Source organism: Calonectris borealis, chromosome 3 (assembly GCF_964195595.1).
Source record: "Calonectris borealis chromosome 3, bCalBor7.hap1.2, whole genome shotgun sequence".
Classification (NCBI taxonomy): Eukaryota; Metazoa; Chordata; class Aves; order Procellariiformes; family Procellariidae; genus Calonectris; species Calonectris borealis.
The window spans coordinates 66,388,648-66,407,786 of NC_134314.1; the positions used below are offsets into that span (position 1 = coordinate 66,388,648).

The 19,139-nt window shown below is 46.2% G+C and overlaps 1 protein-coding gene across 1 annotated transcript in view; it reads right to left on the reverse strand.

Moving 5' to 3' along the window:
- NHSL1 (NHS like 1) overlaps nt 1-4,989 on the reverse strand; it is a 113,892-nt gene extending 108,903 nt beyond the window's left edge. Inside the window, exon 1 of the mRNA XM_075145943.1 lies at nt 4,785-4,989. Coding sequence (XP_075002044.1) covers nt 4,785-4,989 — 205 coding nt within the window. The remainder of the gene's footprint in view (nt 1-4,784) is intronic.
- Between the last annotated feature and the right edge of the window lie 14,150 nt (nt 4,990-19,139).

Here is a 19,139-nt window from a genome sequence, read left to right on the forward strand (position 1 = left end):
CTCTATTGGACACGCCACAAGGACACGAAAGGCTGAGCCCACAAGTAGTTACTTATGAATTTAAAGGACTTTTAGCATTAAAAGAAAGTTTCATATTTAGACTGTTTTTGCAAGGAAAAAAGGGCATTCCACACGCTTTTATATTAAGGACCGAGACTTGGCCAGCAGACAGCAGAAAGCCACTGGCTGCCACCTTTTGAACTGGGTTTGATCAGTCTTTAAAAGATTGCAGTTATCTGAGAAATGAGGTTTCTCTGACTAAGGACTCCAAATAAGTTTTCCAGGTAGTACAGCCTGCAGTAAAAAGCAGCCAAGGCTTTTGACTTTCTCGTGATGCAGAAAGGTTGGAAAGTGACCAAGTGAAATGGAGGCAGTGGATAAGATATCAGAGCAATAATCAGGGCCAGGAGCTGGGGGGAGAGGGGAAAACCTCCCCATTGGGTAACAGCTTGTTTTGATGCATTGCCACCTGCGGCCAGACCTGACTGCTAATTGTACTTCTCCAACACCTGGCCAGATCACCACCACTGGAAGGAAATAACAGGAGAAACATGGCCACTAGCTCAGGCATATTTAACAGCTCCAGAGAAACATCTTCCCTTTCTCTGCATCCCTGCCAGCACGGCGGGCAGATGAGCAAGACCAGCCGTGAAGGCAGCACTGCTCAGAGCTGCCGTCACAAGCTCTCCTTTTCCAACCCCCAAAACCAATGGGAAGGAAGGAAGGAAGGGGGGGAAAAATAAAACGTCAGCAAAGCTCAGTAAAATGTTCTGATGCTGATCCTTTTCTGCAAAGTCAAAGTAAATACGGTGAGATCGGTACCATAAACTGACTCATGTGTTATCTTTATTCAAAGTTAACTTGTTATGTCATACTCATGGTAAACAGCACAGGCCCACATGAACGACTGTTACATACTTCCACATGTCAGAAACCCTTTGCAATGCACACAAGCACCTTTGCTTCAGTTTCAAAAAATAACTCTGTCAGTGTTTTTTCAATAATGTGCTTTTTAAAGGAAAAAACGCTCTGAGCTTCAGTGTGAAAACACCTGGGAGCAGGAGCAGCAGGCCACCCATTTTACATGCTGCACCTCCAGCACACACAGAAACGCACCAAGACACGGGGAACAGCCCCCAAACCAGGACCTGCTCGGTTTTCCAGCAACCATGAGCCAGCAAACCAGCCCTGCTTCTGGTGGGAATTTTAGGCTTAGCCGCTGCAAAAAATCAAGCTGTTCTTTGGGTTCCCACTGAGCATGCCAGACGCAAGCCATGCCATTAGAAGAGCAAAGTAGATGAAAACGAGAATGTCTACCAACAAAAAGCTTGGACAAAAATCGAAGTCTCACTGGTCTTATACCACCTGCCTCTTCAAAGCAGCTGTACTAGCAGCAGGCGTCATTGCACATGTATCTTCTGTGAGGGAAACCAGGCTGTCACCCCTCATGCACAGGAGTTAGGGAGTGCTCACAAAGCTGCCTCATGAGCCCCCAGGACCCCGCTCAGCAGAACAAGCTCTGTTGACCAAGGCGGCGGCAGAGCAGCTACGCGACCCAGAAGGCCGGCGCCTGCCACTCCGGTGGCTTTCATGAGACGGACAGCCCCAGTCAGCAGCACCCCTCGGCAAAGGTGCCTCGGTACCACTGCCCCGGCACCCCCCGCACAGCCGCATGAAGCACGGCCAGCTCCACGGGCTCAGTCCGGAACGGGCTGGATGAATTCAGATTGACTCCGGCCACGCTGGCCTGCCCTCTCCCCTTGGAGCAACCTCCGGGAACGCCGGTAACAGAAAGGGATAAGGAGTGCCTACACAAGAGAAAAAGGACAATTGGAGCATGCGTACGGAATAAAAGAAATATCATTTCACTCACACACACGCTCCAGAATAAAGGAAACTTCTGCTACCCCAAAAAGAAAGAAATCTGAACTAAAAATTCAGATTAAAGAGCAACACGCGAGTTACAGTGTGCTCTCATTTCAAAGGTCCTTCAGCTGACTGGGAAGGAAGAGGGCTGAGCAAGAACTGATTCAAACAACAAACCTTTATTTTACTATCAACTTTTACCACCTCTTTTAGTAACCGCTTTATCAGATGTAAAGTATAATTGGTGCTACCAGTTCCAAAACGCTCTGCACTACTGTGTACCTTTTAAAAATGAAGAGCGAGCTGGACTTTCACACAAACAGAGCTCAGGGTGTGCCCCAGGTTCGTAGTTAGCGTTTACTTTTTGTTTTTCTTGCTCATTTTAAACTGACAAATCCAACCAATCTCGCTGCTGGCTGCTGTTTGCAAGTTCCCGTTCGCAGCCAATGCAGATTAGCCACTTTGCTGGTGAAATACCACGCAACACATGCTGCCTTGTGCCTGTCACCTAGCAGCCTCGTGGGAATGCAATATGAGACGCGAAGAGCAATGAAGCGGCAAAAGAATAAGAGGTTTAAAAAGACAGGAAGAGAAGCAGCTCAGAAAGAAAAACAATTCCTTCATTTCCAATTTCTGTTAACACTCCTGCCTTCACACGTACAGTTAGGTGAAGAAAAAGGTAGAAGGAGAGCCTGTGATTTGTCAGGCTTACCTTTTTACCAATTTACCCGAGGAAGAACTGGAGGCAAAATTATTTTGATAGATGAAATTTTAATAGTTTTTCAGCTAATTTAAAATAAACAGTCTGGTTTTCTGTATAAAACTAGCCATCCTTCCAGCCTGCTGTGCAACCCATTTCTTTCTAGTCTGTGTTGATTTTAAGCGATATGGGTAACTCAAGCACCAAAGACAGTATTGTTTTGAGCCCTCAGTTTTACAAAGGCTGGCAAGCAGTAATGCAACGGTCCAATGGAGCAAGCTAATTTGAGAACACAAGTATTAATTTATCACACATGTTTTGCCTTTGAACACAAACCCAAGATGACGACTCAGCCAGGTACCAATACTCAAACTACTCCAACACCGTGCAAGCCTGACTTGCAGCCCTGGGTGAAACACTTGCAGCCATGACAAGTTTCTCCTGCCCGAGCACATAACCCAAACTCCCTTCAGCCCCGGCATCCCCTGCCAGTTTGTCAGCTCCCTCCAAGCAGAGGATCCCGGTCAGACAGAAGTGCACAGTTAGATTTATGATCCAGACAGATTTTACAAGTCAAGTCAAATTGTACCCTGCAAAGGGGAAATAAGCTCTGCATAATCTATACCTCCCTCCACCTTCCTTTCAAAAATGACGTATTGTCATCTCCACTATAGGCAGGCAGGGAGGCTTTCATAACTTGCTGCCCAATTATGGGAGGAATTCTGCCCTCCCCCTCCAGCCTGTACAATGGGCTCTTTATGTAAATCACTCAGAAAAATTAATACACCATTAATCCATCAGTAAAGCCTCCCTTCCCATCTCTGCCTTGTGGCGGGAACACGGGCTAAGGAAGGCAGCATGAGAAACTTTATGGAAGTTACGTGGCGACGAGCAGCAGGACTGCGTGGTTCTTCTGATCCACAGCATGTAAGATCCCGCAGGCGTTAGAAGTGTACCTGACATTGCTGTGCAGTATCAACATGCCAACAATCAAAAGTAAAAATCAGCCACTTGCAAGCTCCCTTTGTAGAAGTTTTTCAGCAGCAAAAGAGGTTAAAAAACAATCTTCAAAGCACAGATTAAAATCGTCTCCTAGCGTGCTGGGAGCAAAGCACAAGCGTATACATCCTGTTTTAGCGTTCCTGCATCCAAACCATTTACCGAAGCCACAATTTATTCTGACTCGGAACTGAAACTCTCGTCAAACAGCTATTAACTGCTCCCAGAAATAAAAAGAAATAAAAATCCCTTTGAAGTTCAAATGCCCTTGGAGAGCCTGCCCGCTTTTACAAAAGTGACCTTACAGCAGATTTGAGTCAACCTTACACTTTCCACTAACAAACTAGTGCTCTGGCAGCATTAGAGAAATTACAACTGAATCACTTTATCAAGTATTTTTAACCACACACACACACACATATAGCACTGCCTACCAGCCAGTAAATGCACTGGTAACAGTAGCTCACCATCTCAGAGGAGCAAAGTTCTGAAATTTATTTTGATTTATACTAAATATGAGGTATGCTTGAATAAGTACCTGACAAACTCCACTCAAAAAAATGAACACAAAAATAAAAGTACTTTTTAAAAGTCTCATATAAAATATACTCCAGGTTTGAGTACTTCAAGAGTTCATTCAGAGCTGCCTATCTCGCATCCTAAATCTCCCTCCTCCTCTCTGTGGAACAATGCCCATCACCATCCCATCGTCTCTTTTATTTTGCATCTTGGACCTCTTCTCAATCTGCTCTCATGAAACAAAATACACTTAAAATTTTCCAGCAGGACCATGAGGCAGTCATCCAAAAAGCCACCCAGCCTGTTACAAGTGGTGTCTTAAATGGCTGTTGGTACCATATAGAGAGGAGAGATTCCTGCAGCACCTGCCCAAAGGATCTGCCACGAGTGACTATTGGCTACAAGCACCATAAACAAAACTTACCTACACACCACACAAGCAGTACCTTTATGTTGCCCAGACGGGAAATTAAAGGTTTTCCCAGTTGATTATGGTAAGCTTTCACTCAAGTTTTAACCCGAGAAAAACTTGGCAAGGTAGTGCTGCGCCTAGGCTTTTCTGCTGCCCTCCTCCTCCTACCCCACCTGCGGCTCCCGCATGGCTCCGGGCTCCCAACGGGACCGAGCAGCTGGACAACAGCACGGACCCAGGGCTGACGCGGCAGCAGCAATCACAAGGGTTAAAGAGAAAGCGAGTCACCTTTTCTCTGCTGGCTCCTGTAGGTCCAGTTCTCATCATCCTCGTCTACCTGCTGCACGCACATGGAGGAGAGCTCACCATCGCTGCGAAACAATCTCTTTGTCTGCCTTGACAAGGAGGAGAAATTTATCCAGCTTACAGCACGCGAGAGGGAGCCTGGGTTTTGTTTGAGTTTGAAAGATCTCGATACACACTCCTTTTTCATTTTCTTTTAAGCCAGCTACTGGCCTCGGTTCCGAACAGACCTTTCTGAAATTGTTCCTGTCCCCTTTCTCAGGGGTTTTTGTGGGAGGCTAAACAATTTCAGTACGACTTCCGTCCAGGTTTCTTCTCGCTGCATTTAAGCCAGCACCAGTATGGAGGTAGGTCACCGTGCCAGTGCAGCTCCCCTGAAGCTGTTTTGATACAGCGCTTAGGGAGCTGCCAAAGAAAACAAAGGGGAGAAAAGCAGCAGAAAGTGGCACCTTGCAGCAGCTCAGACAAGCGTGTAATGGCTGAGCGGAATATAGTACTAAGGCACGTGTTTTCCCCATTCTCCACTCAACAGCAAAAACTGTAGCTCCACTCTTCTCCCTGGCATCGCTCCCCAGGAGCGTGCATGCGATTGTCCTCTCTTCTGGCTCATCAAAAACACCCCACGAGGAGGGAAGAGCAGGCAGAGATCATGCCCCAGCGTGGCACAGCTCAGGAGGGATGACGGACTGACCACACTTCTGCCTCCTCATTCTGGCTGCCCTCCTCTCCCTTAGTGAAAAGCCTGGTGAAGGAGCTCCAGGATCCAGGAAGACTCTAACAATAAAACAGACTGCGTGACTATCGCTTAGGATTAGAGTGAAATACGATAGGCTCACTCTCCTGAAAGCATGACCGCAGAAGCAAAACTCCTCCTTTCCTCAGACAGCTCGGTGGCAGCACAAACTTCTGAACCCTGCGTGCAGAAATAGAAAAGCACTTGTGCACCTCTGCGGACTCGGAGAGAGGAAGAATAAAATTCTGGAGCTTGCAAACACCACAAGCATCCTGAACAGAGCATGCTGAAAACATTAGTGCTCCTGTACCTGGTGGTACATTTTAAAAAAAAAAAAAATACAACTGCTTAGACACACAAACAAAATCGGTACAGAAGCAGACATTTTCAGTGACCAGACTTCCACTGGTGTGACTGCAGCTCACAAAACAGGTTTCACCCCCAGCTGTGCTATGTTCTGCCACCTTCTCTTTAAACTAGCAGCTGGAAAAAGCACTCCACGGTGTGAAGGTTTTAAAAAGTCAGACACTACTGAAAGCTGCTCCAATGCCAATCACTTGCCCTGCATGCCAACACCAATGCTGCTTCCAGGAGGGAGTAACCCTGGGAGGGGGAGAGGCAAAGGCAGCATTTTAAAGCAGACAGAAGCTGGCAATACCAAGGCATCCCAATACCCGTGGTTTTTGACAGGATTTGTCACCAAGATGCAAGTTGACAAAAACCACACAATTTTGTATCTTGCAGCAAAAGAATAGACTTGACCGTAAGAGATACCCAATGAAATCAGCTCAGTGAATCCTCAAGGAGATGCTGGTAGTGAGGAACCCAAGAAAAAAAACAGAAAAACAAAACCAAAAATGTGCCACCTATCTGAAGAATAAGCATTAATGCCTTAACATCCTAATGGCTGCAGATGATGTTAGTAAAAGGACAAGCAGCTTAAGAAAACAAGGGTACAGTGCTTCAGCTCTCAAGCTGTCAGTCAGGTTTACACTATTGCAGAACACACCCCGGGCCCCTGGCAGATGCTCTCGCAGCCCTCTGGATTCTGCTGCACAGCCTCTTCAAAACCATTAAAAACAAAGGCTCCAGCTTTTTCTGAAACTTACGGTTCTCTGACTCATAATAAGAGGATAAGGTTTAACCCACTGACTGGGAGGCAAAAAGCTAAGTACTGTATCAGATTACCCTATGAATCAACCCGGCACGCCAAAGTGACCTTTGGCTCCTACCAGCACAGCACAATGGGTTGGCCAACTGTCTTCTGTAAATAATTTAATAGGCTGCATTTAAATTGAGCTCGCCCGGCGAGGTAATGCATATGTACATCCACAGGTCTTCCACCACTTCCCAAAGTCAGTGGTGGTGTAGTGGGGTTGGGGAGGGGGACTGGGGCGGTGCGCAAATGGGAGCACACACTGCTAACATTTGCTCTTCTTGCTATGTCATCAAGACCTCCTATTTTGGAGTCTTTCATCTTAAAAAGACACACACCCCCAATGAGACAAGAGACTTGGGTAGGGTTTGGGGAGGTTGTTTTGTTTTTATTCTTTAGACGTTTTACTTAAAAGATGATTTTGAGAATGTGAGGTGACATACCCCTAGAGATCCAACCACTGGAATACCCACTTTGGGGCAGTGCACGTTCAAATAGGCAGGATTTAATGTAAAAATCAAAGACCATGATTTAAGTCAACTTACTGTTTCTTTTGAGAAAGAGCAAACATTTGGAATTGCCAGTGCTGCAAAATACAGAGAACTCTAAACTACCACAGCTATTACTGGCTAAATTATACAGAGCCAGATATACAAAAACCCTGGTAGGAACTGCAGAATCACAGTCATCTCCTCTACAGTGTACTTCTTAGAAACAGAAGATTAGAGAAGGCAACAGCAAAGAAACCCTTTCAGGTTAACCCAAAATGCCAGGGTAAATCCCATAGACCTGCCCAGAGTCTTGGCAGCAATTTGGTTTTAGGAATTTTCCTGACCTGTCTGGAGCTCTGCCTTTGTATCATGGTGCTGAGTCACAACATGATGATGCAAGGGCGAAAACATTGCCGTGGGTGATTGACCATAACATTTCCACTGTTACTGTAAATATAAAGTGGTGCCACGCTTTGTTCAGAGTTTGGTATTATTATATTTCATTGCAGGAAAAGATCCATCGCGATACTGTCATTATCACGGAATGCTTTTTATTTGTACGTGACAGGAAGCTTAATCAGTGTACACTGTTGAACATGTGGATCAAAAGTAAATTTCCCAAGATCAAGAGAAAATAGCGATTACCGTTTGAAAAACAATACATATAGAGGCATTAAGAGCAATGGAATTGCAGGTTATTCCACACTTTTATCAGTAGCCAAACGAAAGGCCAAGGAGTTGGAAATTTTAGTACCTAACACACGTTAGACGATTAAATTTAATTTTGTAAAAAACTCTACAAAGCCATTTAAGAGAAAAAAGGTACACTTCTAATAAGCTTAGACCATTCTCCAACCTGACTGTTTTCTCCCTTATGAAGTTATAATGCAAATAAATAGGCTTCATATTTTCCAGGTTACACATGTAAAGATTAAGGCATTATTTTTGGTTCACTTAATACAAGCCCACCTCAGTAAAAAACCATGAAGGAATCACAGAAGAAGAAACCCAGGGTTTAAAGTAGAAAGGTAAATTGGTTCCTCCCCCCGCCCTTTTTTTTTACTTTTAGAGTGCAGAAGAGCAAATATGTGCAGCCTCACATGCCTTCAGGATTTTTACCATCTATCACAACTTGATCTTCAAAGAATTCTCTAAAAGTTGTTAAGCAAACACACGCACATGGCTCACAGCCACTGCGTTCCCCTAAGGCCAGCAAACAAAAAAATTGTTGCAAAGAAAAGGTTTCGGTTCAGTGTAAAAACCCAACAAAACAGAAAGAAAAAGAACAACCCCAAAACCCCGCAGACGTGCTCTGGTTTTGGTTGAGCTGTGGTTTTTGGTACAATTCACATGATAATTTAATTCCTACATTTCCTAGTCTATCATTTCTGATGACTCAACCAGACAGTAACAAGGGTAATTCACAAGTACAGCTTCCTGGGGCAGCCACTGCTCCAACATCCGAGAGGACACCTCTCTCTCAGGCTTCCTGGGTGTTTTCCTTCAGGTGGTAACAACTCATCACCAGCAGGTCATAAAGCCATTTGGATTAAGCACAGTCAAAAGCCCATTGAAAACACCTTGCCTGCAGACTCAACCCCTCACTACGCAGCTCTCGCTGCAGCCAGCAAAGGGCGCGGGGTGCCCGGCAGCCCCGAGGGACCCTCCATCCCAGAAATTGCCCCAACACTGCTGGATCCTCTACGTCTGGTCACCTCCCCAGCGCCGCTCATCATCTCCGCGAAGAGATGCGTGGGAATTTCAGTAGCTATTGAAAGCTTGTGAACCTGACCTCCATCAGAGGTCTTTATCTACAGCGTGCCTGTTCTTTTGCAAGAACCCTATAAAATGCTCACATAGCAAAGCCGCAAAGTAATCCATATTCCTGCATGATTATTTACAGCAAAGCAGCCACAAAGAGCATTTTGGTATTACAACAGAGCCTGAAACTTCCAGTTAAGATTGTGTCCCTTCTTGTGCAAAGCACATAGCGAGAAACTCTTTCCTTTCCAATCTGAATGGACCTAAGAAGGGAAAAAAACATAGTAAAGAAGGAAAAGGATCAAAAATGAAGTTACTTGCCCAACATCACAGAAAGGATAAGCAGCAAAGCTAAGAAGAGAAAGTAGGTCTCCTGGCTACCAGCCTCGCGACCTACTTAAGGAGGCCGTGTCTCCCACAAAAAGCAATGCCTCTCAATTGCTTCTATCACAACCATTACAGAGCCTTTGAATGACCTAATTACAAATGAAAATTTCTTTTCTGTTTTGTTACCCATTTTATCCTTTTAGGTTTTTTTTTCAACTTAAAAATACTCCATACCATAAACGAGCACCTAAAAAAGAAGGGAGTTCTGTACTGTAGGACTGCTTCAAGCACCCCATCCACATTTCCAACTTTATTAGGTCCGGGGTGGGTGGGGTGGGGTGGAAATCAGGCCGCAGACAACCATAGAGAATAAAGCAGCGTTTGGGCAGGTCTGTACGATGCACCTGCCAGCAGCCTCCCTGCCTTCAACTGCTGTACCCCAGAAGGATTCACTGCATCAGGGCAGGCAGGGCAGATTTAATAATAGCGGTGCTCACCTCGGTGAGGAAGTTTCCTAAAGCCAAGGGGACAGTTTCTAGAAAGCGGTGGGCTAACCTGGGCCTGGTTCTGCCCCCAACACCCGCCGCTGGTGGGGTAACTGCCGCCCAGCCAACCAAACCGCTCTTGCTGTGAGAGAGGAACCGAGTAAGGAGCACGAACAAGGTGCTCGTGCAACTGGGTTATGAGCAAAAAGGTAAGGTATTAGTGAGGGAGGCAGAACGAACACCAGAATCACCCAGAAACAAATCCTGCTTTCCTCTAAAATAGTTTGATGCCAAAAAAGCAGGCAAGTCGACAACTACCTGCATCAACTGGGTACACATACATTCGCAAGCGTTTGGTTTTGTTCATCAGCACAATTCCAGAACGGATGGAAAACCAGAATTTCAGAGAAAATCTGCTTCCAAGTATGCAGGGAGTTCGGCAATCCCTGGCCGCAGGAGCGGTTTCAAGCACTGAGCTTTGCTGGGTGAGCTGCGAGATATGCGAAAAGACTTCAGCCGTCATCCAGGCGAGCACATTGTCACCTGGCTGCTCCGATGCTGGGATAACGGGGCCGGTAGCCTGGAATTAGAGGGGCAGGAGGCCAAGCAGCTGGGATTCCTTGCTAGGGAAGGGGGCATTGACAAAGCAATTGGAAAAGGGACACAGGTGCTCAGCCTCTGGAGGCGACTGCTATCAGGCGTGAAGGAAAGGTATCCCTTCAAGGAAGATGTTATATATCGCCTAGGCAAGTGGACCACTATGGAGAGAGGTATCCAGTACCTGAGAGAATTAGGCGTGCTGGAGGTGGTTTGTAGTGACCTGGACAACAACCAAACACCCAAAGATCCAGATGAAGTCCAGTGCACGCGATCCATGTGGCGGAAGTTGGTACGGAGCGCACCAGCGTCGTATGCCAGTTCGTTGGCAGTACTGTCCTGGGCAGAGGAAGAAGCACCAATGGTGGCTGATGTGGTTAGCAGACTCCGGGAATACGAAGAAACTGTCTCCTCCTCCCTTGTCTCGGCTGTGGAGAAACTGTCCCGGGAGGTCCAGCAACTCAAAGAGGGTATGTCCTATTCTCCACCTGTACGGACCAGTATCTCAGCCATTAAGGGTCAGCGTTTTTCTCCTCAAGAGAGAGGATATAGAAAGCACACACCACGGGGCACCCTGTGGTTTTACCTGCGTGACCATGGAGAGGACATGAGGCAGTGGAATGGAAAACTACCTTCATCCTAGAGGCACGTGTACGTGAGTTGCAAGGAAAAACAATGACACAAGGGAGTTCTCCAAGGAAAAATGCTGCTCCTGTTTTTAGGACAAACCTGTCTCACAACGGTCCAGTTTCCAGTGAACAGTTCCCCAGACAGAGTAGAAGGGCTGATCTTACTTTGGATTGTAATTGTGATGAAGAAATTCTTGACTCGCGTTTGCAAGAAGTGAGAGATGGATACTATGATCAGAACTAGAGGGGCCCTCCCTCCGGCCAGGTGGAGGAAAGGGACAACTGGGTTTACTGGACTGTGTAGATTTGATGGCCTGGCACATCAGACCCACAGGAGTATAACGCTCTAGTAGACACCGGTGCACAGTGTACCCTGATGCTATAAAGGGGCAGAACCCATTTGTGTTTCTGGAGTGACAGGGGGATCCCAAGAGTTAACTGTATTGGAGGCCAAAGTGAGCCTAACTGGGAATAAGTGGCAAAAGCACCCCATTGTGACTGGCCCAGAGGCTCCGTGCATCCTTGGCATAGACTACCTCAGGAGAGGGTATTTCAAGGACCCAAAAGGGTATCGGTGGGCTTTTGGTATAGCTGCCCTGGAGACGGAGGAAATTAAACAGCTGTCTGCCCTGCCTGGTCTCTCGGAGGACCCTTCTGTTGTGGGGTTGTTAAAGGTCCAAGAACAACAGGTGCCGATCGCTACCACAACGGTGCACCGGCGGCAATACCGCACCAACCGAGACTCCCTGATCCCCATCCATGAGCTGATTCGTCGACTGGAGAGCCAAGGAGTGATCAGCAAGACTCGCTCACCCTTTAACAGTCCCATATGGCCAGTGCGAAAGTCCAATGGAGAGTGGAGACTAACAGTAGACTATCGTGGCCTGAACGAAGTCACGTCGCCACTGAGTGCTGCCGTGCCGGACGTGCTAGAACTCCAATACGAACTGGAGTCAAAGGCAGCCAAGCGGTACGCCACCATTGATATCGCTAATGCCTTCTTCTCCATCCCTTTGGCGGCAGAGTGCAGGCCACAGTTCGCTTTCACTTGGAGGGGCGTCCAGTACACCTGGAACCGACTGCCCCAGGGGTGGAAACACAGCCCTACCATTTGCCATGGACTGATCCACACCGCACTGGAACAGGGTGAGGCTCCGGAACACCTGCAGTACATTGATGACATCATCGTGTGGGGCAACACAGCAGAGGAAGTTTTTGAGAAAGGGGAGAGAATAGTCCAAATCCTTCTGAAGGCCGGTTTTGCAATAAAACAAAGTAAGGTCAAGGGACCTGCACAGGCGATCCAGTTTTTAGGAATAAAATGGCAAGATGGTCGTCATCAGATCCCAATGGATGTGATCAACAAAATAACAGCCATGTCCCCACCAACTAGCAAAAAGGAAACACAAGCTTTCTTAGGCATTGTGGGTTTTTGGAGAATGCATATTCCAGATTATAGCCTGACTGTAAGCCCCCTCTATCAAGTGACCCGGAAGAAGAACGACTTCAGATGGGGCCCTGAGCAATGACAAGCCTTTGAACAAATTAAACGGGAGATAGTTCATGCAGTAGCCCTTGGGCCAGTCCAGGCAGGACAAGATGTGAAGAATGTGCTCCACACCGCAGCCGGGGAGAATGGCCCTACCTGGAGCCTCTGGCAGAAAGCACCAGGGGAGACTCGAGGTCGACCCTTAGGGTTCTGGAGTCGGGGATACAGGGGATCCGAGGTCCGCTACACTCCACTGAGAAGGAGATATTGGCAGCATATGAAGGGGTTCGAGCTGCTTCGGAAGTGGTTGGTACTGAAGCACAGCTCCTCCCGGCACCCCGACTGCTGGTGCTGGGCTGGATGTTCAAAGGGAGGGTCCCCTCTACACATCATGCAACCAATGCTACGTGGAGTAAGTGGGTCGCGCTGATCACACAACGGGCCCGAATAGGAAACCCCAGTCACCCAGGAATCTTGGAAGTGATCACGAACTGGCCAGAAGGCAAAGATTTCAGAATATCCCCAGAGGAGGAGGTGACGCGTGCTGAAGATGCCCCACCGTATAATAAACTACCAGAAAACGAGAAGCAATACGCCCTGTTCAGTGATGGGTCCTGTCGCCTTGTGGGAAAGCCTCGGAGGTGGAAGGCTGCTGTATGGAGTCCTATATGGCAAGTCGCAGAAACTTGAGTCAGTTTGCAGAGGTGAAAGCCATCCAGCTGGCCTTGGACATTGCCGAACGAGAAAAATGGCCAGTACTTTATCTTTATACTGACTCATGGATGGTGGCAAATGCCCTGTGGGAGTGGTTGCAGCAGTGGAAGCAGAACAACTGGCAGAATGGAGGTAAACCCATCTGGGCTGCCGCGTTGTGGCAAGATATTGCTGCCTGGGTAGAGAACCTGACTGTAAAAGTACGTCACGTAGATGCTCACGTACCCAAGAGTCGGGCCACTGAAGAACATCAAAACAACCAGCAGGTGGACCAGGCTGCTAAGATTGAAGTGGCTCAGGTGGATCTGGACTGGCAACATAAGGGTGAATTATTTATAGCTTGGTGGGCCCGTGATGCCTCAGGCCATCAAGGAAGAGATGCAACATATAGATGGGCTTGTGATCGAGAGGTGGACTTAACCATGGACACTATTACATACGTTGTCCATGAATGTGAAACGTGCGCTGCAATCAAGCAAGCCAAGCGGTTAAAGCCTCTTTGGTGTGGGGGATGATGGTTGAAATATAAATATGGGGAGGCCTGGCAGATTGATTATATCACACTCCCACAAACCCTACAGGGCAAGCGCTATGTGCTCACCATGGTGGAAGCAACCACCGGATGGCTGGAAACATATCTCGTGCCCCATGCCACTGCCCGGAACACCATCCTGGGCCTTGAAAAACAAGTCCTATGGCAACATGGCACCCCAGAAAGAATTGAGTCAGACAACGGGACTCACTTCCGAAACACTCTCATAGACACCTGGGCCAAAGAGCATGGCGTTGAGTGGGTCTATCACATCCCCTACCATGCACCAGCCTCTGGGAAAATCGAACGATACAATGGACTGTTAAAGACTATGCTGAGAGCAATGGGTGGTGGGACATTCAAGCATTGGGACACACATTTAGCAAAAGCCACCTGGTTAGTCAATACCAGGGGATCTGTTAATCGAGCTCGCCCTGCCCAATCAAAACACTTACGTACTGAAGAGGGGGAAAAAGTCCTGTCGTGCACATAAGAAATATGCTGGGGAAGACGGTCTGGGTTACTCCTGCCTCTGGCAAGGGAAAACCCATCCGTGGGATTGCTTTTGCTCAAGGACCTGGGTGCACTTGGTGGGTGATGCGAAATGATGTGTAAGTCCGGTGTGTGCCTCAAGAGGACTTGATTTTGGGTGAAAATAGCCAATGAACTGAATTGTATGATGTTAAATGTTATATGATATTGTATATCATTATTTCTATGGTTGCTATCAATGGTATAGCAGTAAAAATCACCCAGATTAATGAAGAATGAACTAACTCCGATGAAACCGAGCAAAGTGCAACGATGACAGAACCAGACGAGCGCAGCAATACTGAAATGAGAACTGGCTGCAGGATGCAACAGTCCAACACCACACACCATCTCTCTGGCCCTGAAAGACTGTTATGAGAGACGGATCCCAAATTCGTGGACTAAATGAACTCAATGGACATTTTAGAGGGATGGCCCATAGATTAAGGGAATGATATCTCTGTGTGTGTGTGTGTGTATATATATACATATATATACATATATATAAAAAAAAGAAAAGTGGTGGTGATTAATTGGAATGTATTGAAAAATGTGAGACTTAGGCAGCCGCGCAGGGCCGGGCAGAGCGGGGAGGCCGGGCAGGGCCGCGCAGGGCCGGGCAGAGCGGGGCGGCCGGGCAGGGCCGCGCAGGGCCGGGCGGGCCGGGCCGGCAGGTGGCAGCAGGGATCCGGCCGCCCGGGCGCGAAGCCCGCTCGCAGCGCCCGAGGGGCGCGGGGTTTAGCGAGAGGTGTTACCAGCCACACGGTTACGGTGACACGCTTGTGACTTAGCTTTTAGCAATTTATTTACAGAAAGCTGTTGTTATCTCTGCTTAAAATGTAATTAACAATTTTACTGTTTTTTGACTCGGGGACGGCAACTCGGTAATTAAGACAGCTCTGCTAAAAGCTCCCCCTAACTGCGGCCACTGCCTCGGTTCCAACACGAGTCCTCCTGAGCCGTGGGGCTCTGCTTTCACAACACATCATCTTTTTAAAAATCTTTCAGCCGCAGGGTCATCTCCTCTCCAAAGCTGAGGCTTGGCTCGGGCAGTGCTCCACTCACAACTGTCAGCCAACACATCCCAAGTGTTGACGGTCTGTGAAGATTAACTATCTAAGTACTGAATTTTTGAGGAGGGAGTAAGTTTTCTGTCTGAAGAAGAGAATTTTTTTTTCCCCCAGCCACTCGTCTGTCCATTGAATCCCCAAAGGTTATCCATAACAGTTCTGATCAACAGGAGAAGTCACTCAAGGGGTCTGGGAGAGAAACTCGAGAGGTGCTACAGAAGTAAGCTGGCATTCAGCACTCCTGCACCGCGCTGACCCCAACTCCACCAGGCACCCAACCGCTCCAAAATGCTGTCCCAGCTGACACGAGGGATGCTCCAAATCAAAACCACTCCCTGCGTCTCCTACTTCCCAGGAAAGCTGTCTATTTTTGTAATACCCTGTCTCTACTGCACTTATGTTCCTCTCTGCTCTTGAACGCTCTGCAATGAACACATGGGTTTAAACAAATTCTGACTTTATAAATGCAACTTGCATTGCTTTAATCTAAATTGTAAGATAAGTTTTCTCTGTCCTACTACTTTACTCAGCATATGCTATGCTTATACTAAGAAGGAGATCAAATCACTTTTAATACCTGAATATGCACATGAAACTTTGCAACAAGCCAGTTACATTAGAAATTTAGAAATACGAGATTTTGGTGAAGCACAAGAAAGTTCTACTGGGTCATCCAAGTTTCCTGTGGAAAAGCTTACAGTTGTACTAAAAACAACTGGAAGCCAATTAAAAACAACCTGTATAAAAACATTTATTAACATGTAATTGAGGACCATTCTGCCAGCAGGAAAGTACCCTAGACAACTAAATAAATGTCTTTCTGTTTCCCACTTCTCTGATTAAGAGGATACCAGGGAAACTGTAGAGGGAATAAGGCTGTTTGCTTTGAGGTGGAAGCCCTCTGCTGGTTAACATAAACTAATTAACGCACTAATCTGAATGTTTTTGTAGATAACAGAACCACAAAGAACAAGAAAGGAGAGAGTGGCTAAAGAAGCAGCAGAGAAGAATCATCAGTAATCTCAGAAATCCTCATTCTTCATCTTATTTACTAGGCCCATGAATGCAAAAGTTGTTTGTTTTGTTTTCTTTTTTCCTGTTTGTATTCACACACTCTTTGACTTACAAAATACGCACTTTATTAAATCTTACGAGGTATTTGAAATAATCAAATGTTAAAAAGGAACTTTAAAACCCAGTGAGACATTGGGCAGACCTGACCATTCCAACACCGAAAATGTACTTCATGTGTGTTATAACCAGGTCTCACTGACATGCAAAACACAGGAAGCTATTTCTTCCTAAAGATACAAATGCTGTTTCCATACATCTTTTTGTCTTGAGCCCCATATCTTTAAAACGTATTTCAAAGTTACTTCCCAGCCAAAACAGCAAAATTATTTGACCTTACTGACATTGTACGTATGTCTCTTGTAGGAACCAAGCTAAGAATGTGCTGTTTCTGTAAACCGTGCGTAAATACTGAACTTCAGAAGAAAGCTCACTTTTGCAAGTGTGTGCACAGGTATAGGATCGCTATCATGCTTTTTGAGTTCATTTGTAAGTTTGCATGCCTGCTTAGCCTGATACATGGTAAGTACAGAGGAGTGTGTTGCAACTCTGAACAAAATTTGTAAATGAAACCCAGCCCTGCCACGCCTGGAGGAATGCTGCAATCTCCTCTCTTCTTCACAACAGGCTCTAGGTTAAAAGAAACTCATTTCTAGGCGGAGGATGAGCACAAGGAATGTTGCTGACACACAGAGAGCGAGGATGAAAACAGAGTTTGCGTCTTAGTTACTGTCCTACATAGTTATGTTTAATCCCAATTAAAATAGCCCTGTTAAAAGCTTGATAAAAATGCAGGAGAAAACTAAACTTCTAAAATAATGAACATGTGGCCAAAGTATGTGTATGCACTCTCTCTGTACGGAGTGCGTGTGCATGTGCTCACTCCATATGTACACATCCACGTATTCAGCACGAGCACCAACTGTGACCAATGACAAAATTTTTCTCCCCCCCTGCAACTTCCCCTTCTGCTATATACAAGCCTGAAATCAACCTCGATTCTTTTTTTGCAACCTTGAAACATTTTGACATTTTCCCCTACCAAGAGCAGTTCCTAGGTGGAAAAAGACCCAAGAATACAAAAGAATAATGTGCAGCGTCATTCTTGTAGAGCCTACGGTCCCCCCAGCAGACCCTATATAAAAGATTTGACACACAGGAAGGGTTCCTATTCATCAGCTGTCAAAACAAGGTGAGGACAGGAGGGAAAAATGAAAGCCCAAATTGTCCTCAGCAGAAGAGAAGACAGGATAAACAAGGACATTCACGCTAGCAGTAGGAATGAACTGACGCTGCCTCTCAACCACTGGCATGTGAAATAATCAGCCTCAACAGAGCAGCTGTTTAGTCGCAGTTAAAAAACTGAGAGTGTCAATTCTTAAATCGTTGCTCTTTGCTCACAGCACAGAGAAAACCAAATCAAGGCTTTGCAATCTTCTGCAATTTGCACCGCAGCTTCTTGTTTACATATCTAAAGAAAGCTCATCTTCTGGCATACCACTTACTTAGTGAAATACAGGGTGGGAGGGGTAGAAAGTGAAAGAGAAATCACATATGATTGAAATTACAGGTGTAAAAAATGTTTGTTCATCAGATACTAATCTGTTGAGAGCCCAGTGGATGTCTCCCACAATACTAACACCCCAAATCAACTTCTCCCAAGGAGGAAAGAGTTTAGAAAGCAGACTTACTGACTTCTCACAGCCAATGGCCAACCACCAATCACTATTTCAGGCGGTTTCATCAAGGCAAAGGAGATTCACACCTTGATAGTCATTTTTAAATGAAGTCGCCCTGACATTTCACTATTAACCAGTGGACTAAATTACAGCCTTAATCTTCACCTAGGGCTTTTTCCTGCCCACAGGACAATCTGCTTGCAATACCCTGATAGCCTGAAAGCAACTCTAAGCTCCTCATCACGCAGGTTCTTCAAGGCCTTCCTCTTCACATGCTTGGAAACCGAGTATCATTCCTGATGCATCATTAACATCCAAACACCTCCTTCAGCATGACTTCTCCTATGGCCAATGCCTAAATACTGCTCCTATCTATACCGTTTTTCCTTCTTTTTACTAAACGAAATAAAGCAATTGGCATAACTGGCAGCCCATGAGCCAAATCCAGTATTTCATGAGGTCTTTCACCTTCTCCTTGGCAGAAACAAGGAACATGGCTCGAGCTCGGGAACTGAGCTTGCACACTTACGTAGCAAGAAGTGGAGCAGCGGGAGATCTCCACGAGAAGAGGCCCAGGTCCCAGGGCAGCACACCACAACAGCAGTATGTCTTTACATCTTTCAGGAGGTGAGGGGCGAGGAAAAGAAGTAGGACCCAAAATGGAAGCTAACCCCTTTCTTACTGTATTCTCTGAATAAGCAAAAGTAAAGGCCATTAGACATAAAAGGAAATATCAAACTAATGTAAATAAAACACATCCCAAAAGAAAATATTCAACATATGCTTTAAAAGATAGATTTTTATTGTAAAGAAATTAGAATAAAGATTTAATTGCTGTGTTTTTCACCTAGTTCTGCCTGTAAAGTCAAGCCACCTTCATCAACATGAACCCTATTGCACTTAACACAACTGGAAAACAAATAACACTGAGAAGTAGGAGATACTTACTATTTCACTTGCAATAAACATTCCTTATTTACAGGCATCGGGCAAACTGCCAGCATAGAAACAGATGCCACACAGATATTCCTGAAGAAATACAAGTACAGACACATGGGATTACATAGAAAATAAA